Here is a 19,026-nt window from a genome sequence, read left to right as displayed (position 1 = left end):
CCTCTCCACTCCGCCACTCCCGCCCCCGTCCAGTGGCAGCTGCAACTCAGGCTGGGGAGGGGGGTCGCCTCCGGATTTGCAGCGGGCCCGGGCCGGGACTGGACGCCACGTGGTGGGGGGCAGGGGGCACTGCGCCAACCTCCAGTCGCCCCGCAATGCGAAAAGGAGGGGCGGGGCCCGGGGCGGGGGCGAGCGCGCGCCGTGACGGACAGGGCTGGCGCTCGGAAACTGGAGAGCCGGGACTCCGTGGCCTGTCTGTCGGTCCGCCAGCCCCTCGATCGGTCGGTCTGAGACTGCCCTCCCCCTCAGCTCTCTCCGGAGCCGGCCCCCGGCGGGAGCCTGGATGACAGCGACAGCGGCTTCGGCCAATCGCCGCAGCGCGGGCGGTGCCGGGGGCAGGGCAGGCCCAGGCGGGGCCGAGGGGAGCTGTCCGCGCGCTCGTGGTACTGAAACATACGCGCTCCGCCCGCGGAGTGAGCGAGCCCAGGAGAAAAAATTGGAGTTGAAACCGCCTGGCAGCTGGCCGGCGGCGTGCTGTCTGTGAGAGGAAGGGTCTCTCCTCTCCAGGTCCCTGCCCGTCATTCCTTAGACGTCTCAAAAGCAGGGAATCTCGTCCTTCTCCTACAGGAGGGGGAGGCCCCTTCCATCTTAGCTTCTGTGAAAGGGAAGTCCCCTGGGGGGCCCGGATGTGGGAAGGGGGCATATTGGGGGACCGAGCAGGTGTGGACCCAGCTGTACAGCCCCCCGGCGCCTTGGGAAGAGGAGATTCAGTTTCCAGATGTGCAAGAATGGCGGGGAGCTGGAGAAAGGCAATTGCTGCTGGGGCCAGAGGCTTTCCTTTGCTTCCCCTAGGGGCGGCGGGAGTGAGGATTACGATCCTCGCTCATCTGGTCCCTCCTTCCTCCCTCTGCACTTCCCCCTCCCACCCCTCAACCACCTCCACCCCCCAAAAAATAAATCCCAGGCCCCTCCCCTCGCCCGTCCCCAGGATCTGACGTGGACTCGACACCTTTCTCCGCTTCTCCCTCCCGCAGCCCCAGGGCCGGAGCTTCGACTCTCCCGGTTCCGCAACCCCCTCCCCTCCCCGCCCGAGCCCCGCTGGAACCCAGGAGGGACCCTCCCGATCCCCAACCCCACCCCAGGCCCTCGGAAGCCGCCTTGCCCTCCCCACTCCTCTAGCTCAGGATCCAGTCAGCCTGGTGGACCCAGGCGCCCGAGAGCGAGAGGCTAACCCGGGCGACCCGGCCCTTTCGGCCCGCTCAGCTCCACCCCCTGCAGCCGGGGCCGCGCCCCCCTCTACCACCGACCCGGGAGCAAAGGACAGAGGAGGCTGGGCCAAGGAGGAGCGTCCAGGCGTCCCCAGCCCCATCCTGCCCTTCCATCCCAAGGGGCACAGGATTTGTCTTCTTTCGCTGACCCCTAGCAGGGAAAAAAAAAAAAATTAAAGGAAAAGATAAAAGGAGACGGAGGAAAGGTGGCAGCGAGGAAAGGCCCAGAGGAGAGAGATCAGGGTGAGTCGCCATGGGAATCCCCAGGGCCCAGCACCCACCGCCTCCCAAGCTGCTGTTCCTAATTCTGCTGAGCTGTCCCTGGATTCAGGGTAAGGACATGGGGGTGTTGGGGGGTGGGGGTGGGCCCCGGGACGGCCCCCAGCGGGGTCCTCAACCTTCCTTTCTCTGAACATCCTGGGTCTTGCGAGCCTGCGGGGGAGGGGAGTGGCACAGAGGACCGCGAAGGCGCAAGGCAGGGCTTTCCAGCTTGCTCCCGGATCCCCTAACCCCCCATCGTAAAGCGATGGGGAAATGAACGAGGGGAGCTCTTAGCAGCGTCTTCGGGGTTAGATACAGGAAGGAGGGATGGGGAAGTTGGGGGAAGGTCTGCGGAGGCGGCAGCAGCACGCGGGGTACCTAGGTCGAGAGATGGAGGTGCTGGGAGAGACGCCAGGCACTGCACACGCAAATGCTCTTGGACATATGAACAAAGACAGATGGACAGGGGCAAGGTTCAGGCACCAGCTATTGAGTCCCCCATTCCGACCCTCAGCCAGACTCCAAGCAAGGAGGCAGAGACTGCAGAGAACATGAGAGAGTCAGAGACACACACACACACAGAGGACAGCCACGCTGCAGAGGCAAACCCAGGGAGAAAGCTGGGGCACTGCGGAAGAGAGGGCTAGGAGGTGCTGCCAGCCCCTCTGCAGAGCCCCAGGGTTGGGGGGAGAGTGCATTGAGGCGAAAATGAAGGCAGAACTGCCATCCCTTCCCTGCCCTGATGGCGCTGTCCAGGGACCCTAATGCCAAAGTGATCACTGAAGGCCCACGCAGCCTGGGGGGCCGGGGGGCTTGGGAGGGGCAGGAGTGGGAGAGGCAGCTGGGAGCTGCTCTCCTGTCTTGGCTCTCAGCCCAACTTGGGACCCTCTGAGCCCCTGCAGGCCCAGCTGACTGAGTGAGGAGGGAGGAAGAGTTCTGTAAAGGATGGTTCTGGAGAAGGAAGGGGTGGGGGCAGCAGGGGAGATTGCCTATACAACTTCATCTCCTAGGTCTGCCCCTGAAGGAGGAAGAGGCACTGCCCGAGCTTGGAGGTGAGACCCCCACAGTGGCCTCCAAGGCCCTGGCTGAGCTGCTCCATGGGGCCCTGCTAAGGAGGAGCCCGGAGGAGATGGGCTACCTGCCAGGTGAGGCCCCCAGCATGGCAGGAGTGAGAGAGGCAGAGGGAGAGGCATTGGTTCAGGGAGATGGGGGGCAGGCTAGACTGGAGAGACTGCAGCGGGGTAAGACTCTCATGCCCACTGGAAAGGCCAGTGAAATTGCGAGGGAGACAGAGACAGTTGGAGAGAGCATTGGAACTGGGCACAGACCAGTCAGAGAACCAGAGAAACAGACAGGATCATCAAGGGACAGAGTCAGACAGAAGAACACACAGAGAAAGACAGGTGGAAACTCAGAGACCAGACAGAACCAGAACGAGAGGTGGGAGGCAGGAGAGAGAGGAATAGGAGACCAGCAGAATCAGAGGGAGAAGACTCCAAAACAGAAAAATAGAGTTCCAGAGTGAGCAAGAGAGAGAGCCACAGGGCAGAGGGGAAGGGATAACCAGGAGCCAGAACTAGATCCAGACCGGAGGTGCAAGGAGAGGCAAGGGGGAGGGGCCAGGGTGGAGAGGGGGAGGGGAGAGAAGGGAGGAGGGCCAAGCTGTGGAAAGCTGTGGGGGGGTGGGTAGGGGAGTGAGGGGTTTGGGTGAGGCTGGCCTTGTGGGGGAGGCCTTTTGGGTTCGGTGGGGGACCCCAGTTTCCCGCAGCCCTGATCCCTAGCTTCCCTCGCACTGTCCCAGGATTGGATCTGGACCCCACGCCAGCCACCCCTGCAGCCGGCCAGACTCTTGTAGCACCCTCCCTGCCACGGGCCACTGAGCCAGGGACAGGGCCTTTAACAACAGCCGTGACCCCTAAGGGGGTCAGGGGGGCGGGCCCCACCGCACCCGAGCTGCTGACCCCGCCCCCGGGAACTACGGTCCCGCCCCTGCCCGGCCCCGCCTCCCCGGGCCCGCCCCTCGGACCCGAGGGAGGGGAGGAGGAGACCACGACAACCATCATCACCACCACCACCGTCACCACCACGGTGACAAGCCCAGGTGAGGCTCTCGGAAGGGAACGGGGGTAATGTCAAGAAGTCGGATGTGGGAGGGGAGGATTCTGGGTGGGGAAGAGGAAGAGGCTGCTGAGAGCGTGTGGAGGCAAGGGTTCTGGTCTATACTGTCTATATTACAGTTGAGGAAGGGCATGCTGGGTCCAGGTGGGAGAGGGGCACAGGATAAAGACGGGGAGGGGCGCTGGAGGGCAGATAAGGGGGCCCCAGAGTGGCATGGCTGAGAGAGCGAGAACACGGGGGTTCGCTCAACTCTGGCCACTTACGCCCCTTTAGTTCTGTGCAACAACAACATCTCTGAGGCCGAAGGGTATGTGGAGTCTCCAGATTTGGGGAGCACCGCCAGCCGCACCTTGGGACTCCTGGACTGCACCTACAGCATCCACGTCTACCCCGGCTACGGCATTGAGATCCAGGTACTGGGACCCAAGCATCTGCCTGTGAAACTTCCCAGACCTGCGCGCTGGGCCCAGGGCTGTGCGCACCCTCGGCCCACCCCGGGGCTTCGTGCCCCCACCCTCTCGGGGCCCCCACCCTCGGGGTCCGTTTTCTGACTCCGACGGTGAAGACTCTCCTGGAGTTCCCAGCTGGCCTCCCACCTCCGCGGTGCCTGGGCCGCTGCGCCAGGGGAGAGGGAAGGCAGGTGGCGGGAGGGAGGGGCCGCCCCGGGCTGACGACCGGGCGGGCCTGCTGGGGTTTCTCTAGGTGCAGACGCTGAACCTGTCTCGGGAGGAGGAACTGCTGGTGCTGGCCGGCGGCGGGTCCCTGGGCCTGGCGCCCAGACTGCTGGCCAACTCCTCCATGCTGGGAGAAGGACAGGTCCTTCGCAGCCCGACCAACCGGCTGCTCCTGCACTTCCAGAGCCCGCGGGCCCCGCGGGGCGGCGGCTTCAGGATCCACTATCAGGGTGAGGGGACCGGGGAGCTGGTGGAAGGGCAGAAGCCACCAGGGGCCGAGGGCACAGCTCTGGGGTCCCTTCCAACACTGAGAGCTGCTGGGGGCTTTTCCTCTTGCCTGGGACCCTGAAGGGATCAGAACCCTCAGAGGAGAGACCCCTGCACTGGTCACATGCACTCAAGGGCCTTTGACTGAGAAGGACACATTCAAATGGCAACTCATCCTTTTCCTCAGCAAGGGTTTATCGTGATCCTACATTGTACCAGGGCCAGTGTTCACCCTGGGGAGACGAGTCAACAAGCCAGGTACAAACCCGATTTCAAGGACCTCAGCATCTAGGGAGGAAGACATCCAAGTAATTGGGATGGTTTCAGTTTAATAGATAAAGACTATGATGGAGGAAACCCAGGCACGGGGGACAAACAAAGGGACCTCGATTTCTCCTAAGGGAGGAGGAGGTGTCTCAGCTGAAATCTAAAGGATAGGTTAGCCGGGGGAGGGAGGGCAGGAAAAAGGCAGGTGTCCAGGTGGAAGAGAAAGTACCCTTCCAAGACTCAGAAGAAAAACTATGATGCCTTGAGCAGTTTTGAACTACTTCAGCGTGGAAGACAAAATTGCCCTAGCTGTGGGACCTTGACAAAGTCATTTAACCTCTCTGTGCCTCATGATCTCCTCTGGACCATGGGGGCTGCGATTCCTACGTCAGGGTATTATTTGGATGATCAAATGAATTAACACATGTCAAGGGCTTAAAACAGTGCCTGATACTCTGAGAGCTCAAAAAATGCCAGTTACTGCTCTCTAGTGAAAGCAGAGAGGGATGGGGGGAAGAGGGCTGAGAGCCTCGTGAGGACTCTCAGGTGACTTTCTCCTGCAGGTGAGGGGGAGGACGGGGACATGTGTGAAGCATTAAGAGAGTGACCGCCTTAGATTTCTGACCGTGGGAGCTCCTGCTGATGCCTGGGGGCAGGAGAGGGCGACGTTCAGGAGCTCCAGGTCACAGGCAACCTAGACACACGTGCACACTTGTCCCCGCCTGCGTGAACGGGCACCTTCCCACAGTGCCAGTGGAGGCTGGAGGCCCAGGGCCCAGCCCACACTCCCTGCCCACGCTGCCTCCCTATGCTCCTCAGAATTGGAGCTGCGTGTCAAGCCAGCGGCCCCGTCATGTCCCCTCATGTCTCCACCCAGCTCCCTAGACCCAGCCCCTGCCGCCTGAGAGCTCTGCTGACCCCAGGTCCCTTTTGCAGACCTTATCCAGGACACAGTCTGCGTCCTTTCTCATGACCTCTCTAGCTTCCCCCTCCTGCCTCTCCTGAGACCTCTGCCCAGGATCTACCCCAGGGGCAAGGCGGAGAGACCAGAGGGAGTGGGCATGTGCGTGGTGGCAGTGGGCCTGGTTGTCGGGGAGCAAGGACAGGCCCTGAGGGCCCAGGGCCCAGGGCTGGACTTTGGATATTACAGAGTGGCCCCCCACTGGCTCCTTTAAGCAGCCACTTCCCCAGGGCATTGAAAAATAGGGCTCCTTGGCGGCTAAGTGGAACATGTGGGGAAGCAGGGCTATTGCATAAATCGCCTTTCATTACCTGCCTTGGTCTTCCCTGCTTTGTGGCTCCTCCAGGCACCCTTGGGACCCCAGACCTGTTTAAGCCCTTTCCAACCTGCACTAACTAGTCCAGAGTGGCCTCATTAGCTATGAAAGGCCGAAGGCTCCATCCCTCCTCACTCCAAATCCAGCAAACTTTCCCATTTACAAAACCCTCTCACCAACTCTTGTTTTGCTTCTAACAGCAACCCTGGCAAGTGGCCATTGTCATCTCCGCTTCTCAGAGGAGAAAAAGACCCAAAGGTTATGTGGGTTGCTCAGCCATCTGCAACTCCATTGCAGAGCCGGAAATCAGATTCCCAAGACTCTGGCTCCCAGTCATTCATTCGCTGAGGCTGAGGGCAGGTGACGAATATTTTCCCAGCATCTTCTATCCGCCAGGCTCTTTGAGTTTTCCTTTTATTTAATTTCTAGGCCAATCCCTAGTGGTAGGAATTATTATTGCCATTTACGGGTGAGAGGCCCCTAGAGGTGAAGTCACCTGTTCAAGGTCATAGAGCTAATAAGTTGTGGAGCTGGGAGTGGAACGCAGGTCTGCCTGACTCGCAGTCCAGCATTCCCGGCGCTGTTCCTCACTGCCTCCGGCCTGCTGCAGTTGATCAGCGAGGCTAGGCTTTAGGAGACAGAATAAGGAAGGCTTGGTCCAGTTTGTGGGCAAGCCAGACGTCTAACCTCAGTGGTAGCAACAGGGAGTGGTCTATGTGATGGCAAGCTTGTGCGTGTGGGATTGTGTACAGGCAAGGGAGGGGAGGTGTCAGGAAGCCTTCCTGGCAGAGGTGGTAATTAAATTATTTCTTGCAAGATGAGAAAGAAGGAAGAGAGGGCCTTCTGGATGAGGGTGAGGGTGCGAGCAAAGGATGGAGGTGGAATTATAAGGAGTGACGAAACTGTTGCGTAGGCTATATGGGTTGTAAGTGCTGGGAATAGAAGCTGAAAGTGCCACCCAAGAGCAAGGGCTGGGCCTTTTCTTTTTAACCTCTATCTCCTCAGGGCTAAGCCCAGGAAATGCTGGTTGAATTTTGAAATGAGGGACAGGTCTCCTAGAAAATCACTCAGGGCTGGAGAGTCTGAGAAAGTAAAAGCCCAAGCAAGCCGGTAGCTCCCAGGCCCTCTGCTAACTGAGCCTGCCCTTCCTATATGACCCGGTTTGATGGCATTTCTTTCAGGAAGTCCGTTTTGATGAGACCTGCCTGGTTCTGAAACATAAGTGCACAGAGCTCTGTCAGGATCAAGTTCAGAGTTCATCATTTACTACCAAGTCAATTTCTATTTATTCGTTTTATCCCATTTGATTTTGTAAGGATTTCAGGGGTCTTACAAAAAGAATGTAAGCAATACAATTGTATAGCATAATTTAGAACAAAGATGGCAACAGTAATGCTTATTAAAGTTGAAAAAACAGAATGTGGATGTGCAGACCATTGTAGCTAAGGATAAGCCTCAATCTGGTTCTGAGTTCCCTGGCAGCCAGTGCAAAAAGGGAGATAACTCAGTTCTCAATGAAGGAAAGGAGAAAACAATCAGGAAATCAAAGCTATCCCTAGCACTTCATTTCCACCAGAGGATTCATTTAGAGAGCATTGAGTATCAAGGTCTTTAATAATAAAATAGTCCAATTTCCTGCTGGAGTTTCATATGGCTTCCCCTGATGAAAGGTGAGGGAGTAATACCACAGTGCTCCTCGGTGGAGGAAAGTCTGTGTGTGTGTGGAGAGAAGCTAAATGCTGTGAGGCACATAATTACTTGGAGCCTCAACTTCCACACCTGGAAAATCTCCTCTGTCTCCCTCAAAAGTATGGAGCAAATTCACTTTGGAAGGTAAAAAAGGTCTGCAAATACTATTTGTTAGTATTAGCACTGGACACAGTTCAGAGTGGTCAGTTGGTTTACCTGTGGCCACACAGCAAAGGATTGCCGGGGTCCAGAATAACCTCTCTGAGGTACCTCGTCTGTAAAACAGGGACCAAAGTGGGAAGTTTATAAAGATCAGCGGAGACAAGAGATGTTGAGATGACATCTTTGGGAGGCAAGGTGCTCATGCAACCAGCTCCTCTTCAGGGTGGACTCCATTGTGGAGCCAGCTGGTGTCCCTGGGGAAGGGAGGGAGGGCAAGAAGCGCTGGGGGGTGTGGGAGAGAGAATAGCCTAGGAAAACACGGCCTCCTTCTCCCTGCTCTGGCGGGTCCAGCCTACCTTCTGAGCTGCGGCTTCCCTCCCCGGCCGGCCCACGGGGATGTGAGCGTGACCGACCTGCACCCTGGGGGAACCGCCACCTTCCACTGCGACTCAGGCTACCAGCTGCAGGGCGAGGAGACCCTCATCTGCCTCAACGGCACCCGGCCAGCCTGGAGCAGTGAAGCGCCCAGCTGCGTGGGTGAGTCTCTGGCTGCCATGATGGGGAGGGGAGGGTATTTCTGTCCTGGTGACCCCATTGGGAGGGTCCTATTTGACAGTCTCCATCTTTGGGGAAAACACATCCCAAAGGGTTTTCTACCCTGAAGAGTCCCTATCCTGCAGACTCCATCTGGAGCTCTTTATACCCAGAGTCTCTAGCCTTGGCGGGTCTCCGTCTTGGGATGTCCCACTTGGAGCGTTTTCATGTGGGGAGTCACCATTCTGGGGATCCCTTCTTTAGGGTAGTCCTCATCATAGGGGATATCATTCTTCAGGATGGAGGGTCTCCATCCTGTAGGGCCTTAATGCCGGGGACCCCTGTAGCTGAAGTCTCCATTCCAAGGTGTCCCCATCTGTGAAGGCATCATTTATCATCTTAGCAACCTCTCTGTCCTGATGGGGTGCCCACTCTCGTGGTGGTGGTTTTTTTTAGGAGGTACCAGGGAATGAACCCAGGACCTCATACATGAGAAGCAGGTGCTCAACCACTGACTTATACCTGCTCTGCCCACCCCGGGGTTTTTCTTATTCTAGGACTGGCTCCCCTCCTGGGCGGTTGCCCGGAGAAGGTTCTGTCCTCTGGGGTGAGCCTGTGGGCAAGATACCGTCTCTGAGCCAGGGCCCAGCTAACCTGTGGCCACCAGGGTTCTGATGATGGGCCTGAGAAGGGCTAAGATCCCCAAGGAGAAATATGGGTCTGCCCAGGCCGGCCTCACCCTGCCCCCTCCCCCCGGCCCACAGCATCCTGCGGGGGCACTGTCCACAATGCCACCTTGGGCCGCATCGTGTCCCCTGAGCCTGGGGGAGCTGCAGGGCCCAACCTCACATGCCGCTGGGTCATCGAAGCAGCTGAGGGACGCCGGCTGCACCTGCACTTCGAAAGGGTCTCGCTGGATGAGGACAATGACCGGTGAGGGTCTGCAGTGGGGAGGTTGCCATGGGGTCACGCTGGTTGGAATATGTATCAAAGTAGTTTATTTCTTACCCTCCCTTAGGTGGTAGAGCTGTGCCACCTTAGGCAAGTCACTTAACCCCTCAGGGCCTCTGTGCCCTCCTCTGTAGAATGGAAATAGTAGTATTTGTGGTTTCTGTGGGGATAAATGAATTCAGATATGTAAAGTGCTTAGAACGGCTCCTGGCAGCCAGTTAGTTTTTGCCACCATCATTAGTATTATTTATCTAACAAACTGGTACCCCAGCTCTGCCACTACTTGGTATGTGATCTCGGCCAAGTTACTTGATCTTCCAGTGCCTCAGTTTCCCCCTGTATAAAATGAGGAATAATAATAGTATCTGCATCAAGGATTCTTGTGAGAATTAAATGAGATAAAATGTGTAAAGGGCTTGGAAAGAGTGCATGGCACATAGTTAATGTTTGAGCCTCTGCCGGAACCAGTTAGGAGAGCTCCTGGCCACTTCTCTGTCCCTCCCAGGCTGATGGTGCGCTCAGGGGGTGGCCCCCTCTCCCCTGTGATCTATGACTCTGACATGGACGATGTCCCAGAGCGGGGGCTCATCAGTGACGCCCAGTCACTCTATGTGGAGCTGCTTTCAGAGACACCTGCCAATCCCCTGCTGCTGAGCCTCCGATTCGAAGGTAACTGCCGCTGTCCCGATCCCAAGCCCCACACCCTACCCCCGGCACGGGCTCCCTCCCTGCTCATCTCTGTGTTCAGATCCCTGAAACCTGAGTTACCCCCCATCCCCAAGCCACAGGGACCCTTCCTCTGATCCCTCTCTACTTCCCCGAGGTGGACTTCCCTATTTAACCTAGAATATGGGTAGCCGAAGAAGAAAGCCACAGAAACAAAGAAAGATTGAATACAATAAAGGTAGCCTGTGGTCAGGAGGGAGAAGGCTGTGTTTTCTCAGAGGAGGTAAAGGTCACTTCCTGCTGGGAGGTCAGTGATTAGGGAGAACAGGCATTTGAACAGGGCCTTTAAGGATGGAGAGTGTTTTGGGTTTTTTTTGTTTTTTTTAATTCTTTTTCTTAAATCAAATTTTTTTTTTTAAGATTTATTTATTTATTTAATTTCCCCCCCTCCCCTGGTTGTCTGTTCTTGGTGTCTATTTGCTGCGTCTTGTTTCTTTGTCCGCTTCTGTTGTCGTCAGCGGCACGGGAAGTGTGGGCGGCGCCATTCCTGGGCAGGCTGCACTTTCTTTTCACGCTGGGCGGCTTTCCTCATGGGCGCACTCCTTGCGCTTGGGGCTCCCCCACGCGGGGGACACCCTTGCGTGGCAAGGCACTCCTTGCGCGCATCAGCACTGCGCATGGCCAGCTCCACACGGGTGAAGGAGGTCCGGGGTTTGAACCGCGGACCTCCCATATGGTAGACGGATGCCCTAACCACTGGGCCAAAGTCCGTTTTCCTGGAGAGTGTTTTAAAAGAGAGTTTGGGGCATGGCATCTCAAAGAGAAGGAATAGAGTGAGGAAATGTGCTAAGAAGGGGAGAAGTACCTGGTATATTTGGGAAACAGAATTCCAGTGTCTGGAGCAGACGCGTTGTTCAACAGTAGCAGGAGAGAGACAAAGAAAGTGAAATGCTCAGAGATGGGTGAGGTTAGTTCCAGGTATGGATCATGGGAGAAATGCAAATGGCACCAGGCCCTAATGGGTGGGTAGGATTTTTACACAATGCCAGTGCCTGGACACTACACAGATCTGTGGCTAGGAATCAAGTGATCTGGGTTTGAGGCCTGATTCTGCCACTGCTTTGCTGTGTGACCTTGGGCTTTTGTCTGTGGACCTCAGTTTCCTCTTCTGTAGGCTGGGATTTGACTAGCCCGGGGGATTCCCTTTGGAGTCCTGGAGGGAACATAGGAATGTGTGAAGCAGGAACTGTTTGGATTTTTTTGCAAAGTAGAGAATGAAAGCTAAGCCCAGGTGCACTCAATTTTTAAGAAGCCCGCAGGGTAACCAAAGGACACCTGCGCTGAGCCCAAAGCACCCTGTTGTGGTCCCTTAAGACCTGTCCTAAGGCCAGTCCTGGCACTTAGTTTCTGTGATGGACTCCTCCCTAGCATTTGAGGAGGATCGCTGCTTCGCTCCCTTCCTGGCACATGGCAACATCACCACCACGGACCCTGAGTACCGCCCAGGGGCGCTGGTCACCTTCTCGTGCCTCCCAGGATATGCTCTGGAGCCCCCCGGCCCCCCGAATGCCATTGAATGTGTAGATCCCACAGAACCCCACTGGAACGACACAGAGCCAGCCTGCAAGGGTGAGTCCCCCCACATTCCCAGGGAGTCCTTTGTCTAAAGACTACCCCTGAACTGGGGGTCTTAGGAGGCCATTCAGGAGGGAGTCCCCCCGTATTCAAGCCAAATCAACCCAGGCCTCGGGCAAATCCTGGTCACTTTGGGAGCTCCAGTTTTCGGAGCTGACTAACTGGCGAGCTTGTTATAGGAATCAGGGGTCATGGATCCAAGTGCCTTTGACAGTCAGAATTTGGTTGGGTGAAGCCATGGGTGTGGTGATGGGTGGGCTGGAGAGCGGGTGGCGTTCATGAAGAGCAGCCCTGGGGACTGGGCACAGCAAGACCTAGGGGTGGCAGGAAGCAGGTGGGCTGCTGGGAGGGTGAGGACTGTGCTGAATGGGCCCCGCCTGAGGCCTGAGGCCGAGCCCCTTCTACCGCAGCCATGTGTGGAGGGGAGCTGTCCGAGCCAGCCGGTGTGGTCCTCTCTCCCGACTGGCCCCAGAGCTACAGCCCCGGCCAGGATTGCGTGTGGGGCCTGCACGTCCAGGAGGAGAAGCGCATCTTGCTCCAAGTCGAGATGTACGTTGGGGTCCAGCAGAGGGTGCCGTGGGTGGGCTTGGCCATGTGTGGCCTGAATTCTGAGCTGCTCTTGTTTCTCTACCAGAACCAGCAAATATCTGGTCTGATCAAAGAGGAGACTAAGGGTTCACCTCAGTCAGGTCGACCTAGGTTCAAACCCCTTGTTAGCCAGATGACTCTGGACAAGCAGCCTTCTTCCAGGGCTGCTGTGAGAAGGGACGAGGCCAGTGTCTCTTAAGCTTCTGCACTTTGGCCAGGTTGGGGTCGAGGTGGGGGCGTTGGGCTGCCCCTGGAGCAATTCCAGGGCCCCGGGGCCCCGCTGTTGCTTCACCCCCAAACCCCAAGTGGAGGTGGGGGTGGGGGAACTCACGGAGCTGATTGAGCGTGAGCTGGTCTTGGGAGTGTACAGAACCAGAAGTGGGCCGGGCCAAAGAGCTCTGCTCAGCCCTGGGCCTGGAGTTGTGCCAGGCGGTCCTGAGCCTGGCCTGTGATTGGTCTGAACTGGAGCGGGGATGGGCTGGGGAGCCTGTGGTGATGGAGAAGAGGCCGGAGAGGGGGCGGGACCCTTGAGGAGCAGGACTGGGGACGGGGCAACAGGAACTGGGAGGAGCCCATGGAGCGGCTTGCTAAGAGAAGCCTCCGGAGGGTGACGGCGGAAGGAGCCCAGGCCTGGCCCGGGGAGTGCGGCGCAGGGGGAGGAGGTAGCAGGGCAGGCGTCGGGCAGAGCCGGGTGGGAGGGGCCAGCGGTGGCCCCGCCCCCACACCTGGCCCCCCACTCTGCAGCCTGAATGTGCGTGAAGGGGACATGCTGACGCTGTTCGACGGGGACGGGCCCAGCGCCCGAGTCCTAGCCCAGCTGCGGGGACCTCAGCCGCGCCGTCGCCTCCTCTCCTCCGGGCCCGACCTCACGCTGCAGTTCCAGGCACCGCCTGGGCCCCCAAACCCCGGCCTGGGCCAGGGCTTCGTGCTGCACTTCAAGGGTATGGAGTGGGGTGGGGGGAGCCTAAGGGCCCGAGATGGGCGGGGGTCCCGCAGGCCGGAGATCCCGGGAGGGGCACCGGGTCGCGCGGCCCCTGAGGCTGGAAGGGCAGCCCCCCAACCCGCCATCCCTCCTCTGCAGAGGTCCCGAGGAACGACACGTGCCCCGAGCTGCCACCCCCGGAGTGGGGCTGGAGGACGGCGTCCCACGGGGACCTGATCCGGGGCACGGTGCTCACTTACCAGTGCGAGCCCGGCTACGAGCTGCTCGGCTCCGACATTCTCACCTGCCAGTGGGACCTGTCTTGGAGCGCTGCGCCACCTGCCTGCCAAAAGAGTGAGCCGGCTCTCCTGTCCCCGCCCTGGTCCCGTCTGGGCTCCATCCTTCTCTCTGGGCCCCGCCCCTACGCCCTTGGGGCTCCCCCCTCCAATCCGTGCCCCCCAACTGTCCCCTCCTGGGCGCCGTTCTCACGTTTTCCAGGCTGCGACCCTCTCTGTTCCACTCTTCTGGACTCTGTTCCCTTTTCTTCTGGGTCCCATCTCATCTTTTTAAGGCCTGGCTCCCACCCTGCCCCTGCCCTGCCTGATTCCTGCCCTCCACTGGGGGCTTGGACCTGGGGTCCCGCTGGGACCGGCTCCTTCATCCTTGGCACCACCCTTCGCAGTTCTGGTCCTGCCGCGAGCCCCCCTGACCTCCTGGGACTCCCCTGCACCAAGAGCACAGTTTGTCAGAGCATTTGATTCATCTAAGGCTGTCACCTAAGCCCTGAGCTTGGTTGGGGTTCTGCGGAGGGGGACAGATAACTAAACACCCGTAACTGCTGGGTGGCTTCCTCCAGGTACTTGACACATCTGTGAGCCTCGGCTTCTCTGTCCCTGAGGTAGGATTAGGGGGTTGTTACAGGGCCTGTGAAAAAGTCCCACACAGTGCCCGGTGCATGTCCCCAGAGCGTGTCCCCAGTGATAATGGTAGCTGCTGTAAGTCTGAGGAAGGGCTGGAGGAGGAGGGGTGGATTGATTCTCTCAGGTGTGGCAGAGGAGTCACAGAGGCCGGGACTCCTGAAGGCCTGCCGACAGGATGGGGTGCATGTGTTCCACGTGGCCCCTGGGGGCAGTGGTGGGACCCACAGGGAGAAATTTCAAGGAGCCAGATTTGAGCTGGACTCAAGGAAGACGTTTGAGTTGACACAGCTGAGGAAGCAGTGAGCTCCCCATCCCTGAAGGGATTCACAGGCTGTCAGGCCCGGAGGTGCTCGCCCAGCTGAGGCTTGGGAGGGAGCATGCCCGAGGCGGCACCTTAACATTGAGCCAGAAGCTGAACTGAGACCTGAGCCTCCTGACTCTGAGTCCAGTGCTCCACAGCAGCAGCTTCGAGTAGGTCCCAGCTCTGCCGCTCCCTGACTGAGGTACTGTGGGCCAGTCATTTGAGCTCCAAGTTCCATCAGAGGGAGATATCAGTGACACTGACCTCTGGGTAGCAGAGGGAAATGTTACGTTTGCAAAGCGTTTAGCAGGGTGGCTGGCACAGGTTAGATGTAAAACAAAAAACAAAAATCCAGAAGGCTATGCTGAGGACTCTCCCACAACAGAGCAGCAGGCGGGTAGTGTAAATGGGGTACAGGGTGCATGGGCTGGGCGTGCAAGGAATGATGGGAGGGGAGGACCGCGCCTCCTCTTAAGGAGGCTGACCCTGCTGGTATTTGGTTAGTTTGCTCAGGATGGAGGCCTGTGGTCCCCCCAACTAGGCTATTTTCCAGAAGATATCTGAAAGAGAAAATGTCCTGAATTTTGAGTTTTTCCCACCCTGGTCTCTTCATTCTGAGCAAGTGGTGGGAAGTGGGGGTGGTGCTCCGAGAAGGCCCAGGACTCGGGCCGCTCCAGCCCTAAGCTTCTGGGGGATGCTCAGAGCAATTGAGGCCCCCGCTGCCCCTGACCTTGCCCTCCCACCAACAGTCATGACCTGTGCCGACCCCGGTGAGATCACCAATGGGCACCGCACTGCCTCGGACGCCGGCTTCCCCGTGGGCTCCCATGTCCAGTACCGCTGTCTGCCGGGGTACAGCCTGGAGGGGGCGGCCGTCCTCACCTGCTACAGCCGAGACACGGGCACGCCCAAGTGGAGCGACCGGGTCCCCAAGTGTGCCCGTGAGTCTGGGGATGCCCCGGGAAGGTGGCTGGGTGGCCCCAGGGAGGTCCTGTCTGCCAGCATTGGGCTTGTGTGGCGGCGCGGCTGGCACGTGACGGACACTTCCTCCCGCAGTGAAGTACGAGCCCTGTCTGAACCCTGGAGTTCCAGAGAATGGCTACCAGACTTTGTACAAGCACCACTACCAGGCGGGCGAGTCCCTGCGCTTCTTCTGCTACGAGGGCTTCGAGCTCATCGGCGAGGTCACCATCACCTGTGTGCCTGGCCACCCCTCGCAGTGGACCAGCCAGCCCCCGCTCTGCAAAGGTGCCTGGGTAGCAGGGCAGGAAGGAGGAGGGCACACTGGCATGTGGGAGTGACAGGGCTGGGAGACTCAGGTGGCAAATGCCACATCGATGGGGGACCCCACTGAGCGCCCTGCTCACCCGTGTGCTGTGTCCTCACAGGCACTTCCAGAAGCTGGGGTCATGGAATTATCCTAAGGGGCAGAGTGGAAAGTGCTCTGGAAGTCTCTTGCCCCCTCTCGATAGGCCTCAGTTTCCCTATCTGTGACAGATTCTACAGACCTCGCTGAGGACCCCTGAAATTTTAGGGCTCAGGAGTAGAAAGAAGGCCCGGCCCTGCCCACTCCTCCCCTCCCACGCCAAGGGAAGGACGAAGTTTAGGCTGAGCAGAGGGCAGAGAGGACCAGGCCGCCCAGCCCAGCCCCACCGGGCTCCCAGCCCCCTACCCACCCGCCTTCCCCTCCCTGGCTCAGACCCCGTCCCCCTCCCCCTCCTCTCCCTGCAGTGGCCTATGAGGAGCTCCTGGACAACCGAAAACTGGAAGGTCAGTGAGGGCACAGGTGGAGCCCCAGGCCCCGGCCGGGTCGGGAGGGCGAGGCAGAGGCCCGGGCAGAAGGCCAGGCCCTGGAGGGGTGAGGCCCAGGGCGCAGGGCTCAGGGCAGGAGGCCGGGCCCAGCCCCTGATCGTGGGCCTCTTCTCTCCCCCAGTGACGCAGACGACAGACCCGTCCCGGCAGCTGGAGGGCGGGAACCTGGCCTTGGCCATCCTGTTGCCCCTGGGCCTGGTCATTGTCCTCGGCAGCGGCGTTTACGTGTACTACACCAAGTGAGTAGCCCAATCAGGGAGCCGCCGCCGGGGCAGACCTCTGGCCTGCCTGGCTCAGAAGCCTGGGGGTGAGGGGAGCTCTGGGGCTCACCTGTTGAAAAGGTCCTCTGTCTTCTCCCTTTCCCAGGCTGCAGGGAAAATCCCTCTTCGGCTTCTCGGGCTCCCATTCCTACAGCCCCATCACTGTGGAGTCAGACTTCAGCAATCCACTGTATGAAGCTGGGGTGAGCCTCTCCCCTATCCCTGGGGGGGGGGGGACAGTTCTCAGTTCCTTTCAGGGGTCTCTGTAATCTTTGATTTGGAAATTTCAAACTCAGCTGTCCACAAAGGTCATGTCAACGAGCAAAGCAAGTCAGGTGTGCGGAAGGGAGTGGTGAGGACTGTGGCTAATTGGAGAACTTGTGTCCCATGGATAGGATGCAGCTCCATCCTACAGGCCCAACAGCCAGATCTTCCCGTTGTTCAAGACAATCCAGAAAGTCAGGTTTTTACATGATTTTAAGACATCGTAGGATGAACCAAACACAACATTGGCCAGATTCAGCCCCATCCCCATCGCAAGGCCCCAATGATCAGTGCTACTTTAAAACCCCAGAGTGTTTCCTCTACCTTTTGGCTACCGCTTCCCATTTTCCTGCCTCCTCCACCCCCATTCCACACCAGCAACTGAGCCCTTCTGTCTCCAGGATACACGGGAATATGAAGTTTCCATCTGATCCTCAAGACCGAGGCTGCAGGACCCAAGATGCCCCTCCCCGCCCCCGACCCCCATTCTGGGCAGGGGAGAGAACAGGACCGGGTCCCCGACTCCAGGCTCCCCTCCTCCCTGCCTTGTAAATAGTCTCCTGGCCCCACAAGGGGGCTTTGATGGCCCTGGAGACCCTTCGGTAAATGAACCAGCATCCTGCCGCCCAAAGCCGCCTCTTCTCAGTTGCCAAACCAGGGGCCTGCCCTCACCCTCTGTGCCCATTCCCGGCTTTTGGACCCTGGGTGGGACACTCATCTCCACTACAATCCTCTAGCCCAGCGCACCCCCCCAAGGACGGCCCCAGCACCTTGAGCGCGCCACTGTTCCCTTGGCCACGAAGACTCTGCTCCTCCCAGAGGCCCTGGCCCCAGGCCGACCTCCTGGGCCTTGGAGGGTCAGAAGGATGGAGGAGAGCTGGGACAAGGCCTCTGCCCCTTCCTGCAGCCCCCAGCCCCCAGCCTCTCCACCTTTGCTTCTGGATTTTTGTTTTTGAACAATAAACAGAAAATCACCATTTGTAACTGGGCTAGTGGGGTGTGGGGAGGCGGTGGAGGTGACGATGGCCTCTCTAGAGAGAGGCCTGGGGAAAGGGCAACGATTTGGAAGATGGAAATCCGAAACTGGGCACAGGGCAACATCCAGGGGGCTGGCCAGGGGTCACGAAGCCTGGCTTTAGGCTCTGCATTTTTAGACAACTGTCCTCGGCGGCCTCTCAACAGGGCTTGATGTTTCTAGGCTCTTCTGCCAGGGAAACAGCTGACAGGAGCTCCCCTTCTACCGCTGTTTGGCAGGGGGCAAGCAGCTCTCCTGGTGTCTCACAACCAGGTCACCTAAAATCCCACCCCTGCTTTTGAGAATTTTGGCATCCATCCACATGTACTGGTTTTTTTGTGGTTTTTTTTTAATCTTTTTTTGGCATTTTAAGCATATCTGCACTTATATTTCTACCAAGCATTGCTCAGATTTGCTGCATTTCAGAAACGATGGGCTTGTCTCGTACCCCGTGGGTGGCCTTTTCTACTTTATCTACTTTTGAACACTATAAGGACTTTATAGCCTGTTTTTCTCAAACACCTTTTCTCAAATGAACTGAATTTTACTCAAACGTTTATATTTAAATACAATTTAAAAACTTTAAGACACTCGAAAGGATGCTGAAATACTCAAGGGGACTGAATTTTAAGTGAACATGAGCCAGACCATCTTGCTAACTTAAGTTTTCGGCCTGTATTCTGTGCCAGTCACAGGTCTGAGCCCTTTCAACGCGTTATGCATTTTAATCCTCACAAGGACCCTTGACAGGCAGCGACGATTTCTAATTCTCATTTTCCAGATAAGGAAACTAAGGCTCAGAGTTGCAAAGGGACTCCTTCAGCGGCTCCAGTAAGTGGCCAAGCTGGGATCTAAACGTAAACTCTATAAAGTCTGCTCACTGCCTTCTGGCGGGCAGTGGGCGTGACGTGTCCCCACAGGGATGCCATGGCTCAGGGTCCTCAGCACTGATGTTGGTAGCAATGGGGCCTCTTGGAGGCCAGGGTGGCCCCTTCTGGATGCCAGGGGCCTACGTCCCAAGTGCATGAGCTTACACCTGCCAAGAGGCAGATAATGGCCTGTATTAAAACCACTCTGAAACCCTGCCACACCCAGCATCCACGTTAGGCCAGGGGGAGATACTCCTGCCTCTTCACCCCAGGAAACGCTGCCTTCCACAGAAGCCATGCCAGGAC

The 19,026-nt window shown here is 58.1% G+C and overlaps 1 protein-coding gene across 4 annotated transcripts; it reads left to right on the top strand.

Annotated features, from left to right (window-relative positions):
* Positions 1-72: 72 nt before the first annotated feature.
* Positions 73-17,813, top strand: SEZ6L2 (seizure related 6 homolog like 2). Of its 4 annotated transcripts, none has more exons than XM_004479343.5 (18): positions 73-1,600; positions 2,540-2,674; positions 3,331-3,630; positions 3,921-4,060; positions 4,350-4,551; positions 8,335-8,520; positions 9,282-9,450; positions 9,974-10,137; positions 11,563-11,763; positions 12,180-12,318; positions 13,102-13,298; positions 13,439-13,633; positions 15,250-15,441; positions 15,557-15,748; positions 16,232-16,270; positions 16,434-16,551; positions 16,679-16,775; positions 17,238-17,813. In XM_004479343.5, exons 1-18 carry the CDS (start codon positions 1,522-1,524, stop codon positions 17,265-17,267), a joined length of 2,775 nt encoding a protein of 924 aa, XP_004479400.1. In that variant the 5' UTR covers positions 73-1,521; the 3' UTR covers positions 17,268-17,813. The 4 variants fall into 4 exon arrangements, with proteins under 4 accessions (XP_004479400.1, XP_004479401.1, XP_004479402.1 ...); XM_004479344.5 differs by having other exon boundaries at positions 689-1,600; positions 16,654-16,775; XM_004479345.5 differs by lacking the exon at positions 16,232-16,270 and having other exon boundaries at positions 977-1,600.
* Positions 17,814-19,026: the final 1,213 nt, after the last annotated feature.

This window comes from Dasypus novemcinctus, chromosome 23 (assembly GCF_030445035.2).
Source record: "Dasypus novemcinctus isolate mDasNov1 chromosome 23, mDasNov1.1.hap2, whole genome shotgun sequence".
In the NCBI taxonomy this organism is placed as follows: Eukaryota; Metazoa; Chordata; class Mammalia; order Cingulata; family Dasypodidae; genus Dasypus; species Dasypus novemcinctus.
Note: the sequence above shows the minus strand (reverse complement) of the source record. Positions and strands in the feature narration are given on the sequence as shown.